Source organism: Apiospora phragmitis (assembly GCF_038363925.1).
Source record: "Apiospora phragmitis strain CBS 135458 chromosome Unknown utg000004l:1.0-3135199.0:1.0-3139288.0, whole genome shotgun sequence".
Classification (NCBI taxonomy): Eukaryota; Fungi; Ascomycota; class Sordariomycetes; order Amphisphaeriales; family Apiosporaceae; genus Apiospora; species Apiospora phragmitis.
Window position 1 is genome coordinate 2,295,913 of NW_027117402.1, and position 19,040 is coordinate 2,314,952.

At 53.2% G+C, this 19,040-nt stretch overlaps 7 protein-coding genes across 7 annotated transcripts; 4 read left to right on the forward strand and 3 right to left on the reverse strand.

Annotated features, from left to right (window-relative positions):
- Window positions 1–3,007: 3,007 nt before the first annotated feature.
- Window positions 3,008–4,445, forward strand: PG994_003844 (alcohol dehydrogenase; the record flags this gene model as incomplete). Its single annotated transcript, XM_066855253.1, has 5 exons — window positions 3,008–3,071; window positions 3,153–3,207; window positions 3,295–3,441; window positions 3,571–4,135; window positions 4,197–4,445. The coding sequence occupies 5 exons, from the start codon at window positions 3,008–3,010 to the stop codon at window positions 4,443–4,445; spliced, it is 1,080 nt and encodes a 359-aa protein (XP_066719531.1).
- A 51-nt stretch (window positions 4,446–4,496) lies between these two features.
- PG994_003845 (uncharacterized protein) lies at window positions 4,497–4,943 on the reverse strand (the record flags this gene model as incomplete). Its single annotated transcript, XM_066855254.1, has 1 exon — window positions 4,497–4,943. One exon carries the CDS (start codon window positions 4,941–4,943, stop codon window positions 4,497–4,499), a length of 447 nt encoding a protein of 148 aa, XP_066719532.1.
- Window positions 4,944–7,197: 2,254 nt separating this feature from the next.
- PG994_003846 (uncharacterized protein) lies at window positions 7,198–8,304 on the forward strand (the record flags this gene model as incomplete). Its single annotated transcript, XM_066855255.1, has 1 exon — window positions 7,198–8,304. One exon carries the CDS (start codon window positions 7,198–7,200, stop codon window positions 8,302–8,304), a length of 1,107 nt encoding a protein of 368 aa, XP_066719533.1.
- A 912-nt stretch (window positions 8,305–9,216) lies between these two features.
- On the forward strand, window positions 9,217–10,630 carry PG994_003847 (uncharacterized protein; the record flags this gene model as incomplete). Its single annotated transcript, XM_066855256.1, has 2 exons — window positions 9,217–10,289; window positions 10,360–10,630. 2 exons carry the CDS (start codon window positions 9,217–9,219, stop codon window positions 10,628–10,630), a joined length of 1,344 nt encoding a protein of 447 aa, XP_066719534.1.
- Window positions 10,631–11,173: 543 nt separating this feature from the next.
- PG994_003848 (PALB protein) lies at window positions 11,174–14,115 on the reverse strand (the record flags this gene model as incomplete). Its single annotated transcript, XM_066855257.1, has 3 exons — window positions 11,174–13,367; window positions 13,502–13,900; window positions 14,036–14,115. 3 exons carry the CDS (start codon window positions 14,113–14,115, stop codon window positions 11,174–11,176), a joined length of 2,673 nt encoding a protein of 890 aa, XP_066719535.1.
- A 1,119-nt stretch (window positions 14,116–15,234) lies between these two features.
- On the forward strand, window positions 15,235–16,674 carry PG994_003849 (uncharacterized protein; the record flags this gene model as incomplete). Its single annotated transcript, XM_066855258.1, has 4 exons — window positions 15,235–15,338; window positions 15,525–16,078; window positions 16,226–16,463; window positions 16,548–16,674. The coding sequence occupies 4 exons, from the start codon at window positions 15,235–15,237 to the stop codon at window positions 16,672–16,674; spliced, it is 1,023 nt and encodes a 340-aa protein (XP_066719536.1).
- Window positions 16,675–17,853: 1,179 nt separating this feature from the next.
- PG994_003850 (yippee zinc-binding/DNA-binding /Mis18- centromere assembly domain-containing protein) lies at window positions 17,854–18,352 on the reverse strand (the record flags this gene model as incomplete). Its single annotated transcript, XM_066855259.1, has 2 exons — window positions 17,854–18,087; window positions 18,254–18,352. 2 exons carry the CDS (start codon window positions 18,350–18,352, stop codon window positions 17,854–17,856), a joined length of 333 nt encoding a protein of 110 aa, XP_066719537.1.
- Window positions 18,353–19,040: the final 688 nt, after the last annotated feature.

A 19,040-nucleotide genomic window follows, 5' to 3' on the forward strand; every position in this document is an offset into this window, starting at 1 on the left:
GTTATGCAGCCTATAGGTCTGTATGCATATCGCTACTGCACATCTGCAAGGCGTCAGGCTCTTTTGGGACTCATTGCCCGCACGTGTTCTTCTTGCGCGCTTGACTAATTGCAGAGACAGAAGAAAGTGTACGTGTGTGTGTGTGTGTGTGGAGGTGGGTGGGTGTTGTAGGATTTTGTTTCTGTAAACGCGACCAGGGCGGCTGCGTCTGCAACCAATTGCGCAGCACTGGTCATCACTAACCCCCGGATTTTCTGAACCCGCGAGATATTCGAGGCGCTGCTGCTGATGGTAGGCAAGGGGCATCCGTCATCCCATCTCGCTATTTCCCCAGTAACTGACGTATGGAACAGGTCAAGGCCACCCCCAAAGGACTGGACAAGGACAAGCACCTTGGTTCCTCAAAATAGCATCCATGGTGTTGGTGTCACGGGAGTGCAACAAGAAACAAGCTGTTTGATACCACACCCTAGGTGGGTGGTGGCTGTTCCAGAGAAACATTGATCGGCGGTCGAAGCTTCGCCTCACTGGTCGTCTGTAGGGCCGACTGGGGGGTCGGGACTTCAGCCTCCATGCTCCAATCGTTTGAACGACGTGCCTCATCAAAGTTCAAATTCCTACTGGTAACCTAGGGAGAGTCACCCATACCGAATTAAGGCAAGGTAAGGCCTACATATTTAGGTTACTTTGTTTGACCGTCTGCCAATCATGCGATTGGACGAGTTCCTCGTCGACACGGCAGAGCACTCTGGCTTCTACCGTGGGCCTGGCAGTGTTAGCAGTTGCGTTATGGGTTCAACACAGCCGCCGACCAACTGGAAGTAAAGATATATCCATGTGACCAAACGCGCAACACAGCGCGCAATGCTCAAGGCAGTTTGCACGATTGAGGATTGCTCAATACTCGAAGGGCCCCTTAGAGAGACCATGAGGTCAACCCGAACCCCCACCCCGACAGAGCGAGATATGGGCGAAGCTAAAGGGTGATCATCAGCGGCTGTGGCCGTGATTGGCATCTCACAAAGTCGCTAGGCTAGTCTCCTTGAATGCGCCATTCTGGTTGTCTCCCGATATGGGGGAGCACCCAATCACTGATAACGGAGAACGAATAACCTTGAGGTATGAGGAGGCTGGCTTCTCGTTCTTGTACACGTGTATGAGTGACGAGGACGGCAGCACAGAGATTGGGGGGAGAGGAAGAAGCAAGTTGCTCTTTTCATCAAATCGAGCCCTCATATCCCCTTCCCTCAGTCCCTTCAGTTCCGCGCCATCCATCCATATCCATCCTTGCCCTTGTATGGTGTCCAGGATACGGCAACGATGACGGCGACATTAGACATGATTGTCATACCGTAAGTTGTAGGGGGTGTCAAGTTTGGCAAGGACAACCTAGGTTGCCAATAAGGCAGAAAGTCCTACATATGTGATGTCTGTTTTCTTTTTCTTTCTTCTCTTTTGATCCACATGGATGTGCAACGGTCTCACCTTTTCGTCCCTCCTTCATCACATTCCTGTTGGTCGGATGCATACAAGACATCACACTGCTGTACACAAAACGCATCAGGCGTCGCAATCGTGGCACCTTCAGCTCAGCCGCTTCGGCTAGCAGTGGGGTCCTCCCGCATTGAAACGAGAGCCTCTTCCGAGCCGCATCAATTTTAACCCAAGTTACACACAGCAACAGATTGCCTGACAAAAAGGGGGATAACGAGCATCGGGTTATTGTCATGTCATCATCTCCAGTTGGACGAACGGCCAACATGAGCAAGCAATCGTTTCTCTTTTTCCTCTTTTCCCTCCTCTCCTACGCAATTTTAAGGAGCTTGAAACATTGCCAATTTTAGTAGTAATCAGTCGCGGTGTAGGTACAAATGTGCGTACCACTTTTCTTAAGTGAAGGAGATATAGCAAACCTTCCATACTTTTGGCGGTTGGGTTCCTTCATCTACTGTACCTGAAATTGAGGCACCCTGTGCACGCTCACACGAGCAATCCCGACGCAAGAGAATAATAAGCAAACTTTCAGACATCAGGCATTGACCAGGTGCCAGGCATCAGGGATGTATCGTTCCTGTCCTGTTTGCCTTTTCGCTGGCTGTTGGGCCTAAAGATCTCCCCTGCTTAGGCCTCGGGGGCGGCCAACCATCAACCACTGCTTTACCCAACATCGTCATGACCACTATCATCAGCTACCGACTGGAAATGGCACGATGAGACACTGCCGCCGCCGCCGCCTGCTGTTAGTGAGTTTGGTTATGGTCGTATTGACACCTACTCTGGTAAGCTTTTGGGATGGAAAAAAAGAAAAGAAAAACCTGATAATTTCCTCTCCCCCTCCTTCGAGTAAGCATGTATTGACGTGACTGAACTACACTCGCATTCACTACCTCGCCTCCCCCTCATACTTCTGTAGAGAGGGTAAACGGCATGGGGGACCATGTCAGGACCTCCTGCCCGGGCAGACTGTCCATCAACTTCCGGTGCGAGTTCCCCTACGGAAGCCCTTCCATCTTCCGAAGGACCCCACACCCAGCATCGGAAGCTGAGCCGCTGCGTCGTTCTCACGTAATGGGCTTGCTGCAGCACTTACAGAATGACTGCATGCATTATATAGGCCGGGCATATTCTACGTACAAAATAGTTGTACATGTAAGGCTAAAGGTAATCTCATCATACTCCCAAGAAACCATTGTTGTTAGGAGTAGGAAGGAAGTAGATATTTGTGTTTCTGATACGATGGGTGATTTGTAAACGCTTTTACACGATAGTTTGAAATCATATCCCTCCCCGACTCCGGAACTGACGGTGATGATGAACCCCACCCAATCAGTGCCCCGCATTAGATGGAGGGGAATGAAGAGTATTATCGCTCGTTAAATTTGCGCATAGGATCTTCAAGATACGTTTCCGAATAGGAAAGGATAGGTTACACAAACTGCTTTACAGTCTTTATAATGAGTCGTAAAAGCTGCTTGTTCCCCTGAAGATGGCTTCGTTACCAGCTACTATGAAGGCCGTCGTCTTCGACGGTCCCCATAAGGTCTCCCTGCAAGAGCGGCCTGTTCCTGCAAGTAAGTTTCTGTGTAGTGGTATTGAGGCAGACGGGGACAATTGGTTCGGAGAGAAAGCTAATAGGGGTAATTTCATTATAGTCCAAGATGAACGGGATATCATCGTCAAGGTCCAGAGCACTGCACTATGCGGATCGTGAGTTTTATTATGCCCGTCACGACACGAGTGATGATGATAGCATCGCACACTTTCTTCTGACTACTATTCAACAACCTCTTCTAGCGAACTCCATACATTCCGAGGTCTCCATCCGTCCGCGACGGGGTACACCATGGGCCACGAGTTCACCGGAGAGGTGGTAGTGGCCGGAAAGGATGTGAAATCCGTCAAGGTTGGAGATAAAGTGGTATCACCGTTTACAACGTCCTGGTAAGTAAAGAAGGCACACAGGACACACGTTATGAAGGTCTCCTCCGACCCAAGTGCCTGCCTGTTCCTGGCAGGCGGGCCGACGGGCTGGCTGCCTGGTAATATGATTATTTCTGACATTATGGCTAGCGGAGACTGCTTCTACTGCAAGAGTGGCGCGACAGGCCGGTGCACGGAAAGCCTCCTGCTCGGCTGCGAGAAGCTCGACGGGGCCCAGGCCGAGTACGTGCGTGTCCCCACCGCCGACGGGACCGTCATGGTGGCGCCCCAGGAGATCGACGACAACGCACTCATCCTGATGGCCGACATCTTCCCCACGGGCTTCTTCGGGGCCGCCAACGCGTTCGGCAACCTCGGGCCGGCCCAGACGCCGTCCGAGGCCGTGGCCGTCGTCGTCGGCTGCGGGCCCGTGGGCCTCTGCGCCATCGTCTCCGCGCTCGAGTACAAGCCCAAGCACCTCTTCGCCATCGACAGCGTCGAGAGCCGCCTCAAGCTGGCCAAGTCGCTCGGGGCCGAGCCCCTCAATTTCGTCAAGGACAAGGAGGGCATGCTGGCCAGGATCAAGGAGGTGTCCGAGGGCCGCGGTGCCGATGTGGTCATCGAGGTGGTGGGATTGAGCCCGGCCCTCCGGACTGCTTTTGATATCTTGCGACCCTTTGGCTTCCTCAGCTCCATTGGTGTCCACAATGCCGAGGTACGACCCTCCCCTTCCCTCGCCCCTTCTTGTCCCCACGACACATATATATCCCTTTTAGAGGTGTGGCGCTGACCTGATACACACAAAGATTCCGTGGACTGGGGAGGAAGCGTACGATAAGAACCTGAGGCTCCAGATGGGCCGCTGCCCCGTCCGCTCGGTTTTCCCCGATGCGCTGAAGGTCCTGGCCAAAAACCAGCATCTATTCGGATTCATGTTCGAGAAGATCATGCCTCTGAGCGAGGCGGTGAAAGGGTACGACCTGTTTGACAAGATGAAGGTGCAAAAGGTCATCTTTAAGCCTTAAAAGTAGATAAAAGTCGTTCCTAGTAAATAAATCTCCAAAGAAAACGGTTCTTCAGTTCTGACGCGGCTTGACGATGCCATCGTGCACAAAGTAGTAAACGACCGTGGAGTCGTCGTGGACAATGGCCATGAGCAGGCGCTTGCAGCGGCCTTCCGCCAACGGCTCCGGCAGCTCCAGCGAATCGAAGACTTCGGCCAGTTGCTTGAGGGTGAATTTCTCGTTCAGATGCATGGGTACCACCCATTCGATTTCGGGCGTCTCATCGACGGTGTAGGTGGCGTGGGTCTTGACCAGCTCGACCTGATCGTCTGGATGGAGGTACAGACGTCGAGGCGGAAGTCCTGTGATGAGAGGCCGCGGAAGCCATGTTTTGTTGTTTTCGACCAGTGAGGAGGATTGTTTATGTATGTGTGATTCCAGGAGGGTCCAGTCGTGTTGGCTCTCAAGGTTCTCATAAACGGTACTCGCCAGATCGGTGAGGTAATCCGGGTGCGCCATGGCGATGGAGTTGCCGTCTGGGGTAAGTCTGAAAAAGTTGCGAAGATGGCTGGAATAGCTAGCGTCCGTATTTATTCATTCCAAGGGAGGGGTTTGCCTGCTTGGTTGTTGTATCAGGATTTTGAGGTCTGGTATTCAGCTCAGTCACGACAAAATGAGGCGGTGTCTGACAGCAATTTACAAAGGTTTCTTCAATTAATGGTGGTAAGTTTTGTATCTCCACTAACGCGAGGCAGACATAAGATGCATCAACGAGTCTGCGCTCCGAATCGCATGGAAATAGATAGAGTCAAGGATAATTAAAGGAAATCGACGTTTTCCCTCAAAAGCAACCCAAATTTTGAACGGATATCAAGTTGTAAGCAAGCTGCTTGCTGTTATCACATGTATCATTGGTGTTCACTGGTTTCTGATGCTCCACTGAGAGAGACCCTAGATTTCGACTAACCTTAGGTGCTGCAGCTTCCCCATGATCAACCGGACATTTGCCAATTCTAAGTTATCGTATCCCGCCTCGCCTCGTATCCCGTACGGCAGAAGAAAAAGTCGATCCAAACCGACCTCGCCAAATGGATGATCAACTGAGAGGCTAGACCGGCCTCCGATCCATCTATGTATGTACAAAGGTGGATTGTGGCAGACAAGCAAGCAAGTAGGCAAGCGTCAATATCAACTGTATTGAGTTGACTAAGCTGATGCTGACAGGACCCGTGTAACCAACGTACGAGATCCTTTTAAAAGCGAAAGCGATCTTACCTACGCGAAAACAGATCTTACCCTCCCTGCCTCCTAAATGCAACCCTGGCGGCAAAATGCGCAGCTGCTGACGTGGGTTGTTTGCTCGTGGCTGCGTGGCTTCCTGCTTCGTGGCTGGTTTCAACACAGCCAGCACTAGCAAACAGAACAATCAATGATGCCGACGATGATGATGACGGCAACCCATATCGAGCACGTAGTATTGTTATTATGTTTATATGTTTAAAACGGACCAGAACCTGCAGTTGTTTGGTTGTGGCTGATCCGTAAACCTGCTTTTGGTTTATGCTATCGCGGCTACGCGGCTCTGTCTTGGACTCTTGGAGAGTTCAACGGTGACGTACGTAGCGGGCTAGGTTAGAGCGTTGCGTGTGGCAGTGTGGCACGAGCAGAAGGCACGAGGGCGAAAAGGGCCAAAGGGCCAAAGGCCCAAGAACTCCGGCATTTATCCTACGGATCGTCCAGAGAGATTCTAGACCACGGGCCTGGGCCAGGGGCCAATTAAAACAGGCTCCCCCACCATCTTCCTACTTGCGCGCCGGTGCCAGTTCAGTGGAGTGCCATCAACATTGGAAGTCTCGACTATGTTAGGGATTGTTGACATTTGATTTCGTTCTGTGCATCCTCCAGGCGGGTGTAACGGTTGGACCGTGACGGGAGGAGGCGTATATGTGCATTACAAGACTCATTATTACAGTTCAAATTGCCGATTCATCGTTTACTGGGATCTCACAACTTACCTCGAACTTGTTGACCAGGCTGGCAGGATTATGGCCGTTGCGTTTCGTTGGAGCCCTTTTGCACTGCACGTCTGCATCATCCACATGCCAAGCTACCGAGTACCATACCAGAATCAGATAGCCACCCTGCCAAGACTAGGGGGCCTTGGGAGCGTATGTAATTCGCTTTCGCTTACCGTTAGGTACGCTTACCTACCCGTAGCAACCCAGAACCCGCGTCTGCGCGTGCAATTTGGTGAAGGGGAAAACTGGAAACTGCTGCTGGCCGTCCCGTCAAATCGAGTGCGAGTGCTACAAAGGGTAAGAGGTAGGTTCCCATCCTGTCATCCTCCCGGTTTCCCTTTCCGATCGGTTTGATCCTCTACACATACCACCATGCTTGCTCTTCTTCTTTCCCCCTTCTTCTCTACCCTCATTTCGTTTGGGTTCTTGGTCTTATTCAGCGATATTCCTCCTACACTTTTAATATTAACTGGACTCGATCTCTTGATCATCAGCCCAACCAAAGTATCTCGGATTCTGCTCCACCATATACCCCTTTGTCAATTTTGCGGACGGGCTCGACCAAATCCTGGTCTCAATTCGAAATATCGACCCGACGATTGTTTATGTTTGGACAAACGAGCTGTACCTGCAAAGCGACTCTCAAATCGCGAACCAGTGATAGCAAATGCTCGACGACTGCTACTGGACAGTAGCGAGTCTGAGGCTGCCATTCACATTTCTCCCAATACTTCGCCATTCAGACTATGTCCTCGATGGCTTCAAGTGAGATATCGTCTACGGAACCTATCAAACGATCCGGGAACAACGACGGCCTGAACAATGATGTTATAGCGACAGAGCTTACCCATTCGCGCTCGCATTCGACGTACGAAAATGGGGCCAGTCGACCACACCACCAGGCGCAAGAAAGCGTCGGCGCCACTGCCGTGACCGGTGTCGCTAACACTGCCGCTCGTGAGCAAATATATGCCAATGGTTACCATTTCCCACCCAAGTACTCGGTGAAGGAGAACATTAAGCAGGGGCTCATTGACTTTTGGGCATTCTACAACACCGGATTCGGATTCTTCCTCACCATGTACTCGTTGAATGTTGTCGCATGGGGCGGTATGCTTTTCCTGCTGTTGTGTAACGCGGCGCCCGCCATGTGCGTCCCAAGCTGCAACGACATCGACTCGCCGAGACGGATCTGGATCGAGACGGATTCTCAGATCCTCAACGCTCTTTTCTGCGTGACGGGATTCGGACTCGCACCCTGGCGCATACGGGACCTGGTCTTGCTCCTCAAGTTTCGCATGGGGAAGAACACGAAAGCTCTCCGGGAAGTGGCTGGTGTGCACCGGAACTGGTTCCGTCTCGCGGGCTCGGAGAATCTCCCAGTCAATATCGGCCCTAAGAACATTAAGGAAACGATTGAGCAGTTTCCCGAGACCAGCGTGCCATGGCCCCTGGAGACGATCCCCGAGCCGCCTCCCACTGGCATTCGCGCCCCGCCCACGAAGATGTGGAAGCTCGATTTCATCATTTGGTTCAATATTGCCAACACGCTATTGCAGGTTGTCCTGTCGACTTTCATGTGGGCGCTGAATAGATATGACCGTCCCAGTTGGTCCACAGGACTCTTCGTCTGCCTGGCTTGTATTGCCGCCGCTATTGCCGGTATCACGATGGGGCTGGAAGGGAAGCATGTCAAAACGATAGAAGGGGTGCCGCTGACTGATCGGGATCGGGAGCGCCTTTCTCGCGACAAGGAGCTGGGGATTCCTCACCACAACAACATTAAGGACAAGGACCCTGTTGAGCTGGAGAAGAAGAAGAACAAGAAGGCGAAGAAGGCAGGCGAGGAGAAGACAGGCTAATCACCAATCTCCGTCTCATACCCGATCTGGAAATACAAGACAGCGGGCTCGCGAGTGGGAAACACAAATAAAACAGAAAATATGGTGGACTGTAGACTTTATAGGAATGCTTGTAATGATGACGGCAGCTTTAGTGTAATACGAATAAACGAAAGTCCTGGTAGCTACAAATGAACATACACAAATGCCGCAGAATTGGTGCTTGCTACCTTTTGATTATTTTTGAAATCTGCTGCATTTTGCATAAAACAAGATCATGAACTTGTTCAGACGCAATCGGCAGGAGTGATGGTTTTCGACTTCAACAGGATGAGGTCGAAGTTGCCAATACTGTCTGTAGATCTGGATTGCCCCGTTGTAAAGTGCTGAAAATGGCAGGCTGACTCTGCATAGGTTAGGTACCATTACCCCAGACCCAGCTAATGGACTAGCTAACGATAGGAAGCAATAGTGCATGCCCCAAAGATCCACAGGGGTTCAGTTATCGGCTGTTTAGGTAAGAGGTACCGCCAGTAGGGGTTCCGGATGATAAGGCAGTGACGATCGATTGATTGCTTATCAGTCGTCGCATGTCCACCTTCCGCCTCACGTGTTCCGAAACAGGCATACCCCCAATCCAGCCAGTGGCTTTCCCGTTCATCCCGAACAACATCCCAGAAACACCATCATCATCAGACTGGTTTGTTGTCGGTCTTCTTTTTGTCGTTTATCCTGATAGACAGGGACTGTTCCCATAGAGATACGTCTGTTCAGCTCTGGTAGCATCTGTCGTCATTAGTGGTATCAGTTGTTGTACCTGCACCGTCTTCGGACCAATCATCCATCCCCGTTTCATCAGATTTAAAGAGTCACGACTTCGAATTCGAAGAAGAGGAACACCAACAGACATACACATACACACCCAGCGTCATTATGGCGTCCAAATCCATGATACCCTTCCTTGTGGGCATGATGCTGCTCACGGGCGTCTGCAACACGCTCTTGACCAAGTACCAGGACAACCAGTGCGTCCGCGACTGCGACGGGCCGAACCCCAAGACCTTTGAGCAGCCCGTTCTGCAGACCGCCCAGATGTTCGTCGGCGAGGCCGGCTGCTGGATCGTCGTGGGGCTCATGGCCGCCTACCGCAAGTACTTCAACAAGCCCACGCCCGACGAGAACGGGTACCGACCCCTCGACACCAGCGACGATAATAACGACGCGACGGTCGTCTCGAGCAACGGCGGCGCCGGCGACGAGGAGGATGCGGCATCGGAGAGCACGCTGACCAACAATAATACTAATGGTGCGGGCGCTGCTGCTGCTGCCAAGAAGCCGCGCCGGGACACCCTCGCGGGAATTCGGATCCTTATGCTGGCGCTCCCGGCCTTGTGCGATATCTGCGGTACCACGCTCATGAACGGCGGTCTCCTGATGGTCGCTGCTAGTATCTACCAGATGACGCGCGGGGCCCTGGTCCTGTTCGTCGGGCTCTTTAGCGTCGTCTTCCTGCGCCGCCACCTGTACGCCTTCCAATGGGTTTCGCTCCTGGGTGTCGTGCTCGGCGTGGCCATCGTAGGTCTTGCGGGCGCCATCAGCCCCGACAGCCATGTTGAACCCGGCGCTGGAGCCGAACCCGTCGTCGTCGGCCTGACCAGGCGCTTGGCCTCGGCGACCATGAAGGACGGCGAGGAGGCCATGCCCGAGGCGGTGCGCGTCATTATTGGCGTGCTGCTCATCGCGGGCGCCCAGATCTTCACGGCCACGCAGTTCGTCCTCGAGGAGTGGATCCTGGAGCGCTCGGCCATTGACCCCATCAACGTCGTCGGCTGGGAGGGCTCGTTCGGCCTCATCGCGACCCTGATCATCATGCTCGTCATGCACTTCGCCGTCGGCCAGACCGACGCCGGTAGATACGGCATGTTCGACATGGTCGAAGGCCTCAACCAGATGTTCGAGCACAAGGCCGTGCTCATCTCCAGTTTCATGATCATGATCAGCATCGGGTAAGTTCGTTCAGTTGCCTTTTTTATCTATCAACACGAGTATTTGTGCTAATGATACTCTTTGCTCTAGTGGATTCAACTTCTTCGGACTTTCAGTCACTCGCAGTGTCAGTGCCACGTCTCGTTCCACCATCGACACGTGCCGTACGCTGTTCATCTGGATCGTCTCGCTGGGTCTCGGCTGGGAGTCCTTCAAGTGGCTCCAGGTCCTCGGCTTTGCCCTGTTGGTCTACTTCACCTTCCTCTTCAACAGCATCGTCCAGCCGCCCTTCAAGTTCCTCAAGGTGGACGAGAGCGAGATCGAGGAGCTGCTGCCCGAGGAGCCTATAGAGCATATCTAGGAATCATCTTGTGAGGCTTGTCATCTGGCGATAAAGCAGGGCATAATTGACCCCTAGAATCTTGTTGCTGTGTATTCCTCGTTTTTACGTCATATTGCTCCGTCCAGGAGACAGCGAGAACTGTGTCTATTCATTCGTTTATCAGCGGTGCTACTAGTACCACTAGTTTAGTTGGAGCCATTGGACTGCATTACGGGGGCATTACTGTTGGATTTAATTGATTGGGGGAATGTGAGTTATTTGCATGTTTCTGGCGTTCCTTGGAGTTGGCTCTGATGGAGGGGGGAAGGATTCGGATGGGTGTTTGTGTCTTATGTTGCTATTCTGCGACAACCCATTACTAGAGGCTTAAGCACAACAGCGTATCGAAAGAGTGTATAAAGAAAGATACTACTACTACTACTGCATACTCGTTTACTACGTGGCCCGAGATATTATTTACTTGCATGTGTGGATCTGTTATGACAAAGACACAGAGATGCCTTGAAATGTCCTTCCTTTCCTGTCTATTTATCTACATACCTATCTACCTACCGAGCCACTTTAATCATCCCCTTCCCACCGCCCAACCCCCACAGGCCCATCACTCAGCACCTCGATGCTGAGCCCCTCGTCCGAGTTGGCCGCGGCCATGGGCACGCCCCCCATGACCTCAACGACGATCCAGAGGCCGCGGCGCGCCTGGATCAGGAGCGGGTCGAGGTCGAACTCGCGGGTCCGCAGTCCGACTGCGCCGACCTCCATGAACTCGCCCTCCTCGTTGTCCTCTTCGGCGCCCGACGCCGCGACGACGACGCGGTCCGGGCCCCGGCCCAGCTCGACGCGCAGCCGGACGTGGGGGAGACTGCGCGGCGTGCCGGGGATGCTGCGCCCACCACCACCGCCGCCACCACCGCTGCTGCTGCTATTGTTAGACGCGCCACTGCGGCGCGTGAGGATAACGCTGGCGCGCGTGAGGCGGCCGACCTGCATGCGCGCCGTCTTGCGCACCTCGCCGGGGCCCTCGAACAGGAGCGGCGCCAGGGGCGTGCGCAGCATACCCGCGGCGTCGGCCGCGACGGGCACGAGGCGGCACTTGTCGACGTTGGCGCCGACGCGGAGCGAAAAGTCGGCGAGCTGGCCCGGCTCGAAGGTGCTGCAGACGACGGTGTAGGTGGTGCCCGGGTCGAGGCGGGGGACGCGCACGAGGGCGCAGCCGCGGCGGTACTCGCCCGAGGTGGCGACGATGTCGCGGACGGCCAGCGTGGTGACGCGCCGGCCCGAGGCCCAGACCAGGTCGATGTGCACCGCGAGGTCGGGGCTCTCGGTGCTCAGCAGGATCGTGAGGGGTCCACCGTCGTCGCCGTCCCTTCCCGATTTGGGAATCGTGAGGGCAAACTGGGGATTGAAGAGGTATGTCGCGGCGGCCGCGTTGCCACCGGCTGTGCGCCGCGTCCAGGAACTCTTTAACTCGGTATAGTAAAGCATGCTGTCGCGCGCCTTTGTGATGGCGAGAGGGCAGCGGGAGAAGAACGAAAGTGTAAAGGCATAGCTGGGCAGGGGAAGGCCTTGCTGTGCAACAACAATCGTATACGACACGCCCGTCTTGGCTTCGAAAGGGGCAAGGGTCTGAGGGGAGTCGACAAAAGGCCCACGATAAAGAGATTTGTCACCAAGCTCGACCCGGCAGCCATTGGCGTTGTCGAAGATATATAAGCTCATGAAACCAAGTTTAGTAGACACATCGGTAAGTGTCGAGTTCGACAGCGCCCTGGCAATTTCCAGCTCCGCATCCTGGAAGTGGCGGCTCAATAGGATCCAAGCACTTCCCGAGGCCGAGGCGGTCATAGAATACTGCACGTTGTGGGCAAAAGATAGGGATAGACTTGGCGGCGGCAGCTCCCATACAAAATGGTGGTCCTGGCGTTCAGTGAAGAGGCCGGGATTCCAGTTCAAGTAGAGGGATTCGTAGTTCTGCGTCACGTCGTGGAAACTTATCCAGAAGGAGCCAGGTTTCAGCTTGGTGGGATGGTCGCTAGGAGACTGGCGTGCGTCTGACGACCCTATTCCTTTCCAAACCAATCCAGCACACCAAGGGTTCTTGACGAGCATCCTCTTGTTTCCTTGCGATTCGGATACATCCAGGACAGCGTAGTCGTGCTCACCCACCAGACCCGATGTCTCCTCTTCGGCAAGGGACAGTCTTCCGGTCCCCAAAGTAATTATTACATCGCCGTAGTCGTACGCTTTTTTGACTCTTGCCCAAGTCTGGTCAAAGTCAATATCGTCGCTCTGGAGAAATAGCTGCTGCGGAATCCAACCTGTGATTATCCACAGATCTGTTCCTGAATTGCTCCCGGGGAAGTCGTAGCCACCTCGGACTTTTAGGTAGGCTTTTTCCATCAGTGCAGGCCAGACCAGCTTGGGGTTCTGGCGATCCACCACATAAAGTGTCCGTTCGTTATGGGAAGAAGGCAAACGGTCGTCAATGACGACTTTGCGAAAGCAGCCATTAAAGTTCATACGGAACACGTACTTGCCGTTTTCTGAGACTTGTGGCTGGCCCTTGTCGGAGTCTATAGGAAACATGACAGTGGGTAATATGGAGGCGGGGCCTGGCCGAAGGTGCTTGATGCCGGCACCAAGACTGGCAACGACGGAACAGTCAGTCGTGATGTCCTGAACCAGGTCGAAGTCATCTTCAGCTTCCATCAGACGTAGTCGTGAATATTTATCGTCGTTAATGCTGGTCCACCCCCTACAATGTCCCATGGCCGCTTCCAGCCAGCGAAGACCTCTCGCTGGCGACCGGATAACGAGAATTCGGATGCATCACTGCCCCAGGCTGTTAGTTGAGTTGTGTTATATGTATTGATCCATCCTGAGCCTCACGTAAAACTGGAACCCTGGAATTCGTCTGGATCCGGATCTGATTCCCATGGAGGAAACTTGTTCCCGTGCAGCTTGGAGCCGCGAAGCAAGATAGTCTGCTCGCTGATTGGGATCTGGCGTGAGAGGCGAGGCAGCTTCAGGCGCTTTTCCACCTGGCTCACGGTATCAACAGCACGAGCGATCTTTTTCAGTCGCTCTGCCAAAGACAGCAGGTCGTTACACTTCTGCCTTAACCGTGCCTTCTCCGTTGGCACCCGGGCCGTACCAGCTGCCTTCATGTACAGCTCAGCCGAGGCGATGGCATGGTCTAGAGCTTCTTGTCCTGAGCATCGTAGTGCCTGTGCCTCCCGTTTCTGGTGGGGAATTCGGAAGTTAGCGATAAAACAGCTCGCGGTTTTCCTCCAAGCGACAAGATATATATGTAATAGGGTTTACCTTCGCTTCCGCCTCCATGTTTCAGGAAGCGTGACTATGTACAAACAAGTGATGCTGAGCTGGGACGTGGGAGGGCAGAAAAGAGATAAAAAGCCTCACCCATAGCAGCAGATAGCGGTATCCTGTTTGACGAAGATGAGCTGAAGGGGTGTGGCACCTTGTTGGTGCCGGGTGTGCATGTCGCTTGCTTGATATGGGATTTTAGTCGCAAGATTGATTGAAGATGAGCTGACGGGCCCCGCCTTGGTTATGTATCACTGAGGCAGTGGGCATGCACTTGGGGGGGGTATATTCTCGGATGGATAAGAATGCAAGCGGTTCGTTGCGGTATAGGCCGTGTCGAAGGCAGAGTATTGCAGCAGGATTTTTACAAAAAACTGAAATATGACAAGTATGCATCAAGGCGTCTCAACCAGTGTGAATGATGAATCGGCAGCAGTTGTGTTGGTGGTGTTGGAGGGGCCGGCACTTGCCGCTAATAATTGATACTCTGAAGTAGCATTTGAAGCAACCACAACCACCAACCCTATTTCTGGTACCTATGGGTTGATTCCAGCTAACCTGCCAATTGGCAGCAAAAGGCTTAGTTAGGTATGGTTTCTGGAAGATATGGATGGTAGGATTCGAATACCTGTCAGGATGATCCTTTCTCGTCTGGGCTCACCACTATTCATTCGGCTATCTGGTATTACGTCTTCTGGATCGCTGGGCAGGTTGGAAGGCAGCGGCAGTAGGTACGGAGTCTTTGTCACTTTCCAGCTTGCCGAGAAGCAAAGGCGGGCACCCCATCTCGATAAGATAACACTTTTATGGCCGAGGTCCGTCATCACACATGCATGCCTTGCTGTAACGTCCCCGACAGTCGCCTATGCCGACATCCCTTCCGTGTATTTTTATTCCACCTCCTATAGACACCTACAGACCTTGACTCCAAGCCGTTTCTACGTTCAATTGAGTTTCCATTTTTAGACAAGACAAAAGACGTGATACTGTTGTTGACTACATATACCGTCCCCGTTCGGTTCACTGTCGCAAACCAGCAGCTCGGTAGTTGAGGGAGCTAGCCAACGCTCTGACTTCATGCCGAGGTCGCATCTCCCGAGACTCGGCCAACCCGCTGCGCAAACCCACCGCGAAACAACAGAATCGACAGATAGTGATCCCACTAACATAGGAGTTGCGCAAAGTCCCTGAGATTTGATAGAAGACTAGATTTATCCTGAACGCGCCGACCGACCCTTCGCTGGGCAACAAACGCTTATTACCTCCTTCCTATCAACCATACTCACACGCACGCCATGTCCGCGCAATCGAAAGCCGCGGCCCTCCCTCCCTGGGGTCTGGCCGTCGCCGGCTCTACGGGCGCCGTCCTCGCCAACGCCCTGGTATATCCTCTAGACATGTAAGAAAGAAAGAAAGAAAGAAAACAAATGACGTTATATAGTCAGCATCTCCAATCCCATTGCGCGCTCCTCCCTCGTACCCCCTTCGTGAACAAGCCGCAAAAAGAGAAGACTACCCGGCTCCTCCATATCGTACAATTGCAAAGCAACTAACGGACCGATCCCTCTATTGCCAAACACCGCAGTGTCAAGACCCGCCTCCAAGTCCAAGTCAAGCGCAACCCGAACGACCCTGACCACCTCCACCACGGCGCCGAGCCGCACTACACGTCGACCTGGGACGCGATCCAGAAGATCGTGGCCGAGGACGGGCTGGCGGGCCTGTACGCGGGCATGGAGGGCGCGCTCCTGGGCGTGGCCTCGACCAACTTCGCCTACTTCTACTGGTACTCGACGGTGCGCGCCGTCTACCTCAAGCGGCCCGGCGCGCCCGCGCACCCGTCGACGGCCGTCGAGCTGGCCCTGGGCGCCGTCGCCGGCGCCCTCGCCCAGCTCTGCACCATTCCCGTCGCCGTCGTCACGACGCGCCAGCAGACCCAGGCCAAGACGGAGCGCAAGTCCTTCCTCGAGACGGGCCGCGAGGTCCTCGAGGGCGAGGACGGCCTCTTCGGGCTCTGGCGCGGCCTCAAGGCCAGCTTGGTCCTCGTCGTCAACCCGGCCATCACCTACGGTGCCTACGAGCGCTTGAAGAGCGGCATGTTCCCGACGAAGACGCGGCTAACGCCCGGCGAGGCTTTCCGTAAGACTCTCCTTTTCTTTCCGTGCATAACTCGAACGGGGTGGGAGTTAGTTGTATGCGTATAAAGCTTGCAAATACGGACAGAGCTGCTATAGGGAAATATCAAAGAGAAGAATAATAGCTTTGCTAATGAAGTATTTATAATAGTCCTCGGCGCCATGTCCAAAGCCCTGGCCACCATCGCGACGCAGCCCTTGATTGTCGCCAAGGTCGGCCTGCAGTCCAAGCCGCCCGCCGTGCGCAAGGGCAAGCCCTTCAAGAGCTTCGTCGAGGTCATGCGCTTCATCATCGACAACGAGGGGCCCATGGGCCTGTTCAAGGGCATCGGCCCCCAGATCCTCAAGGGGTTGCTGGTACAGGGTATCCTCATGATGACCAAGGAAAGGTGGGTTCTTTTTTTTCCCTTCCTCCCAACTGATTCGTCTCTCCCCTTCCATGGAAAAGCTGCTGGCTGAAATCAGAAATATAGGATGGAGCTGCTCTTCATCGCCCTCTTCCGCTATATACGCCAACTCCGCGCAAAGCAGCTCGCCAAGGCGGCCGAGCTGGCGGCGAAGGCTACGAGTAAGATTGCCGTTCCTCTCACGGCGAAATAGGAGCAAGGAACAAAGACAAATCAGAAGGGGGTAGACGATGCTAGATATTGGGAGCGTGGGCATTGTTAGACGGCGTGAATGGATGGATAAGGGGTTGGTTTTGATCTCAGACGACTGACCGACGACCACCAAGAACCAATATGAGACGTGATGGATAGAGAGCGCGGTTGCGCTACTTACTACAGTGGGAGTTCTTCGAATATGGAACCCTACAACACACACTTTCGGCTTTTTGCGAAAGGACACACGGATCGACAGCAGCACGTCATATATTGCTCTTCTTGGTATTTTTTAGTTTTGGGTTTTCGCATTGCGTGGTATTTCAATAGCTTTATGTACATATAATGAACGATCGTTTCCCTGCGGCTTTGAGGTTTGGGTTCATATATTGAGTAGCAGCACACTTCTAACTGACATTTGCAGTTGGGTATTGCCAGTGCCTGGCAAGAGACATACGACAGGAAGTGTAGCATGTTCATCCATATATAGAGAGCAACGCATGGGCAGATACTTGGGGTTTACCTCCATCAGATGATCTATCTACTACCATTCAACTCAATGATCAACGTACTGAACCTGTCATCAACACGATTAAGTGGGCGGTTGATCGTGAGATAGTGACGAAAAGTTTTGCCTGACTAGCAGCTGCCCAAAAAAAGCGAGCTTGTACGAAGACTCACGGGCACTATTCGATGAAGCACATATTACATACATGCATAATATCTTCACTTCGAGCCCATGAAAAGGAGATAGTAGAGACGCTTATATTTATATGAGACTGGAAGAGACCGTCCCTCCCTCCCCCATCGCCGAGTAAACATCAGCACAAAAACACAACAAGCATGGAGCACCGTCGTGCCTACAAAACAGTTCTTGTTATCCTTCCCCTTGGGTCCTAAACGCCAAACCAATGCAATTTCCCGCGCAAAATTTGATTTACCCGTATCCCAACAATACTCCGGTCGAGTAAGCCTTGGGGGTTTCGAAGCCTCCTACACCATCAGGATGAAACGGTGGGTAAATAGCCCCCTCCCCCTACCGATATACCTAGGCGCTTCTTTCAGTGTGTCGTACATGCAGCGCCATATCCCACCCAAGCCGGGGGCGACTTGGATGGAGTCCTGAAGTCTGATGTGTAGCTGTACGAAGTACCCCCTCGAGCTTCTTGTCGCCTCTTCTTCAGCTTACATTGCAGAGCAGCTCGGCCTCGAGGATAAATTTGCCCTCCTTGTACTTCTCGCTGGATTCGTATGCCTTATCGTACTTCCACCCGACCACTTCTTTACACTGACGGCAGCTGATATCACGCACTATGTGTCGACCCGTGGTCATGTTACGTTCGGATGCCTCGCCGGCGTCGGTGTTGACTACGGTGTTGAAGAGGTAGGCTTTGCCATGCTGGCCTCGGAAGTTCTGCTCGTAGAAGCGGAGGTATGTATCAGCTCACAGTTCCTACTCTGAGTGTATGTGTGTCTCAGGCATTGTGGTAGAGGAAGAAGGAAAGAGAGGACGCGGGCAGTTAGGGAGGGAGGCCCTTAGCTAAAACAAGCCCGCAGTATGTAAGTGGAGATGAACTTACCCGGCTGATGATATCGTCAGCATTGGCCAGGTGAGCCTTACAGTGCTTGCACCCATAGATCTTGCTGCTACTGAGGTATGTATTGTACGCGAGCCCCATGTTGAAGAGAGATGATGATCGGCGAGAGACAAGGTACGGGAATATTCGACTGGCCAAGCGGGTGCTTGCGTTTCCTGTTAAGAGTAGTGTGTGCAAGTATGTATGTTTATCGGGAAGAGTGTGCTGCTGTTCTCTCGGCTTCGTCTATGGGGTGACAGTTGTATGTCTCTCTAGGCGCGCCAGGAAGGTTGCAGTAGATCTATCAGTCACTGAGGACAACGAGGCGGGAAAGTCGGGCGATCGACCAAGATGGCAACGAAGCTGTGGGTGTGGGTAGTCGCAGCTATGGCTGGCTAGATTGGCTGATGCCGAGGTCCTTTCCCCGATTATCGAATTGGCAAACTAGCAAAGACCGGCAGATGTAGCAGGAAACCTGTAGGGACCTCTGTGGTTCTCTACTCAAAGTCGGTGGAGAGGCAAGATGTAGAGAGGACCAGGCTAGAAACGATGTCGGAAGCAAGCTGTCACTGAGGCCTGTAGAATGGACAGACGAGATAAGCGAGTAGGAAGTATTGTCACGAGGGCTAGTTGAGGGTATTCTCAAGTTGTGAACAAATGCCTTATTGCAAATAATACCAAGAATGTACAGTAAGAAGGTTTGTGATCGATATTGTCACGAGCAAACAGCTGTTGCTTACCTCTTGAATGGAAAGCTGTTGTCGTTCGTTGGCGGGGATGGAATGATGGA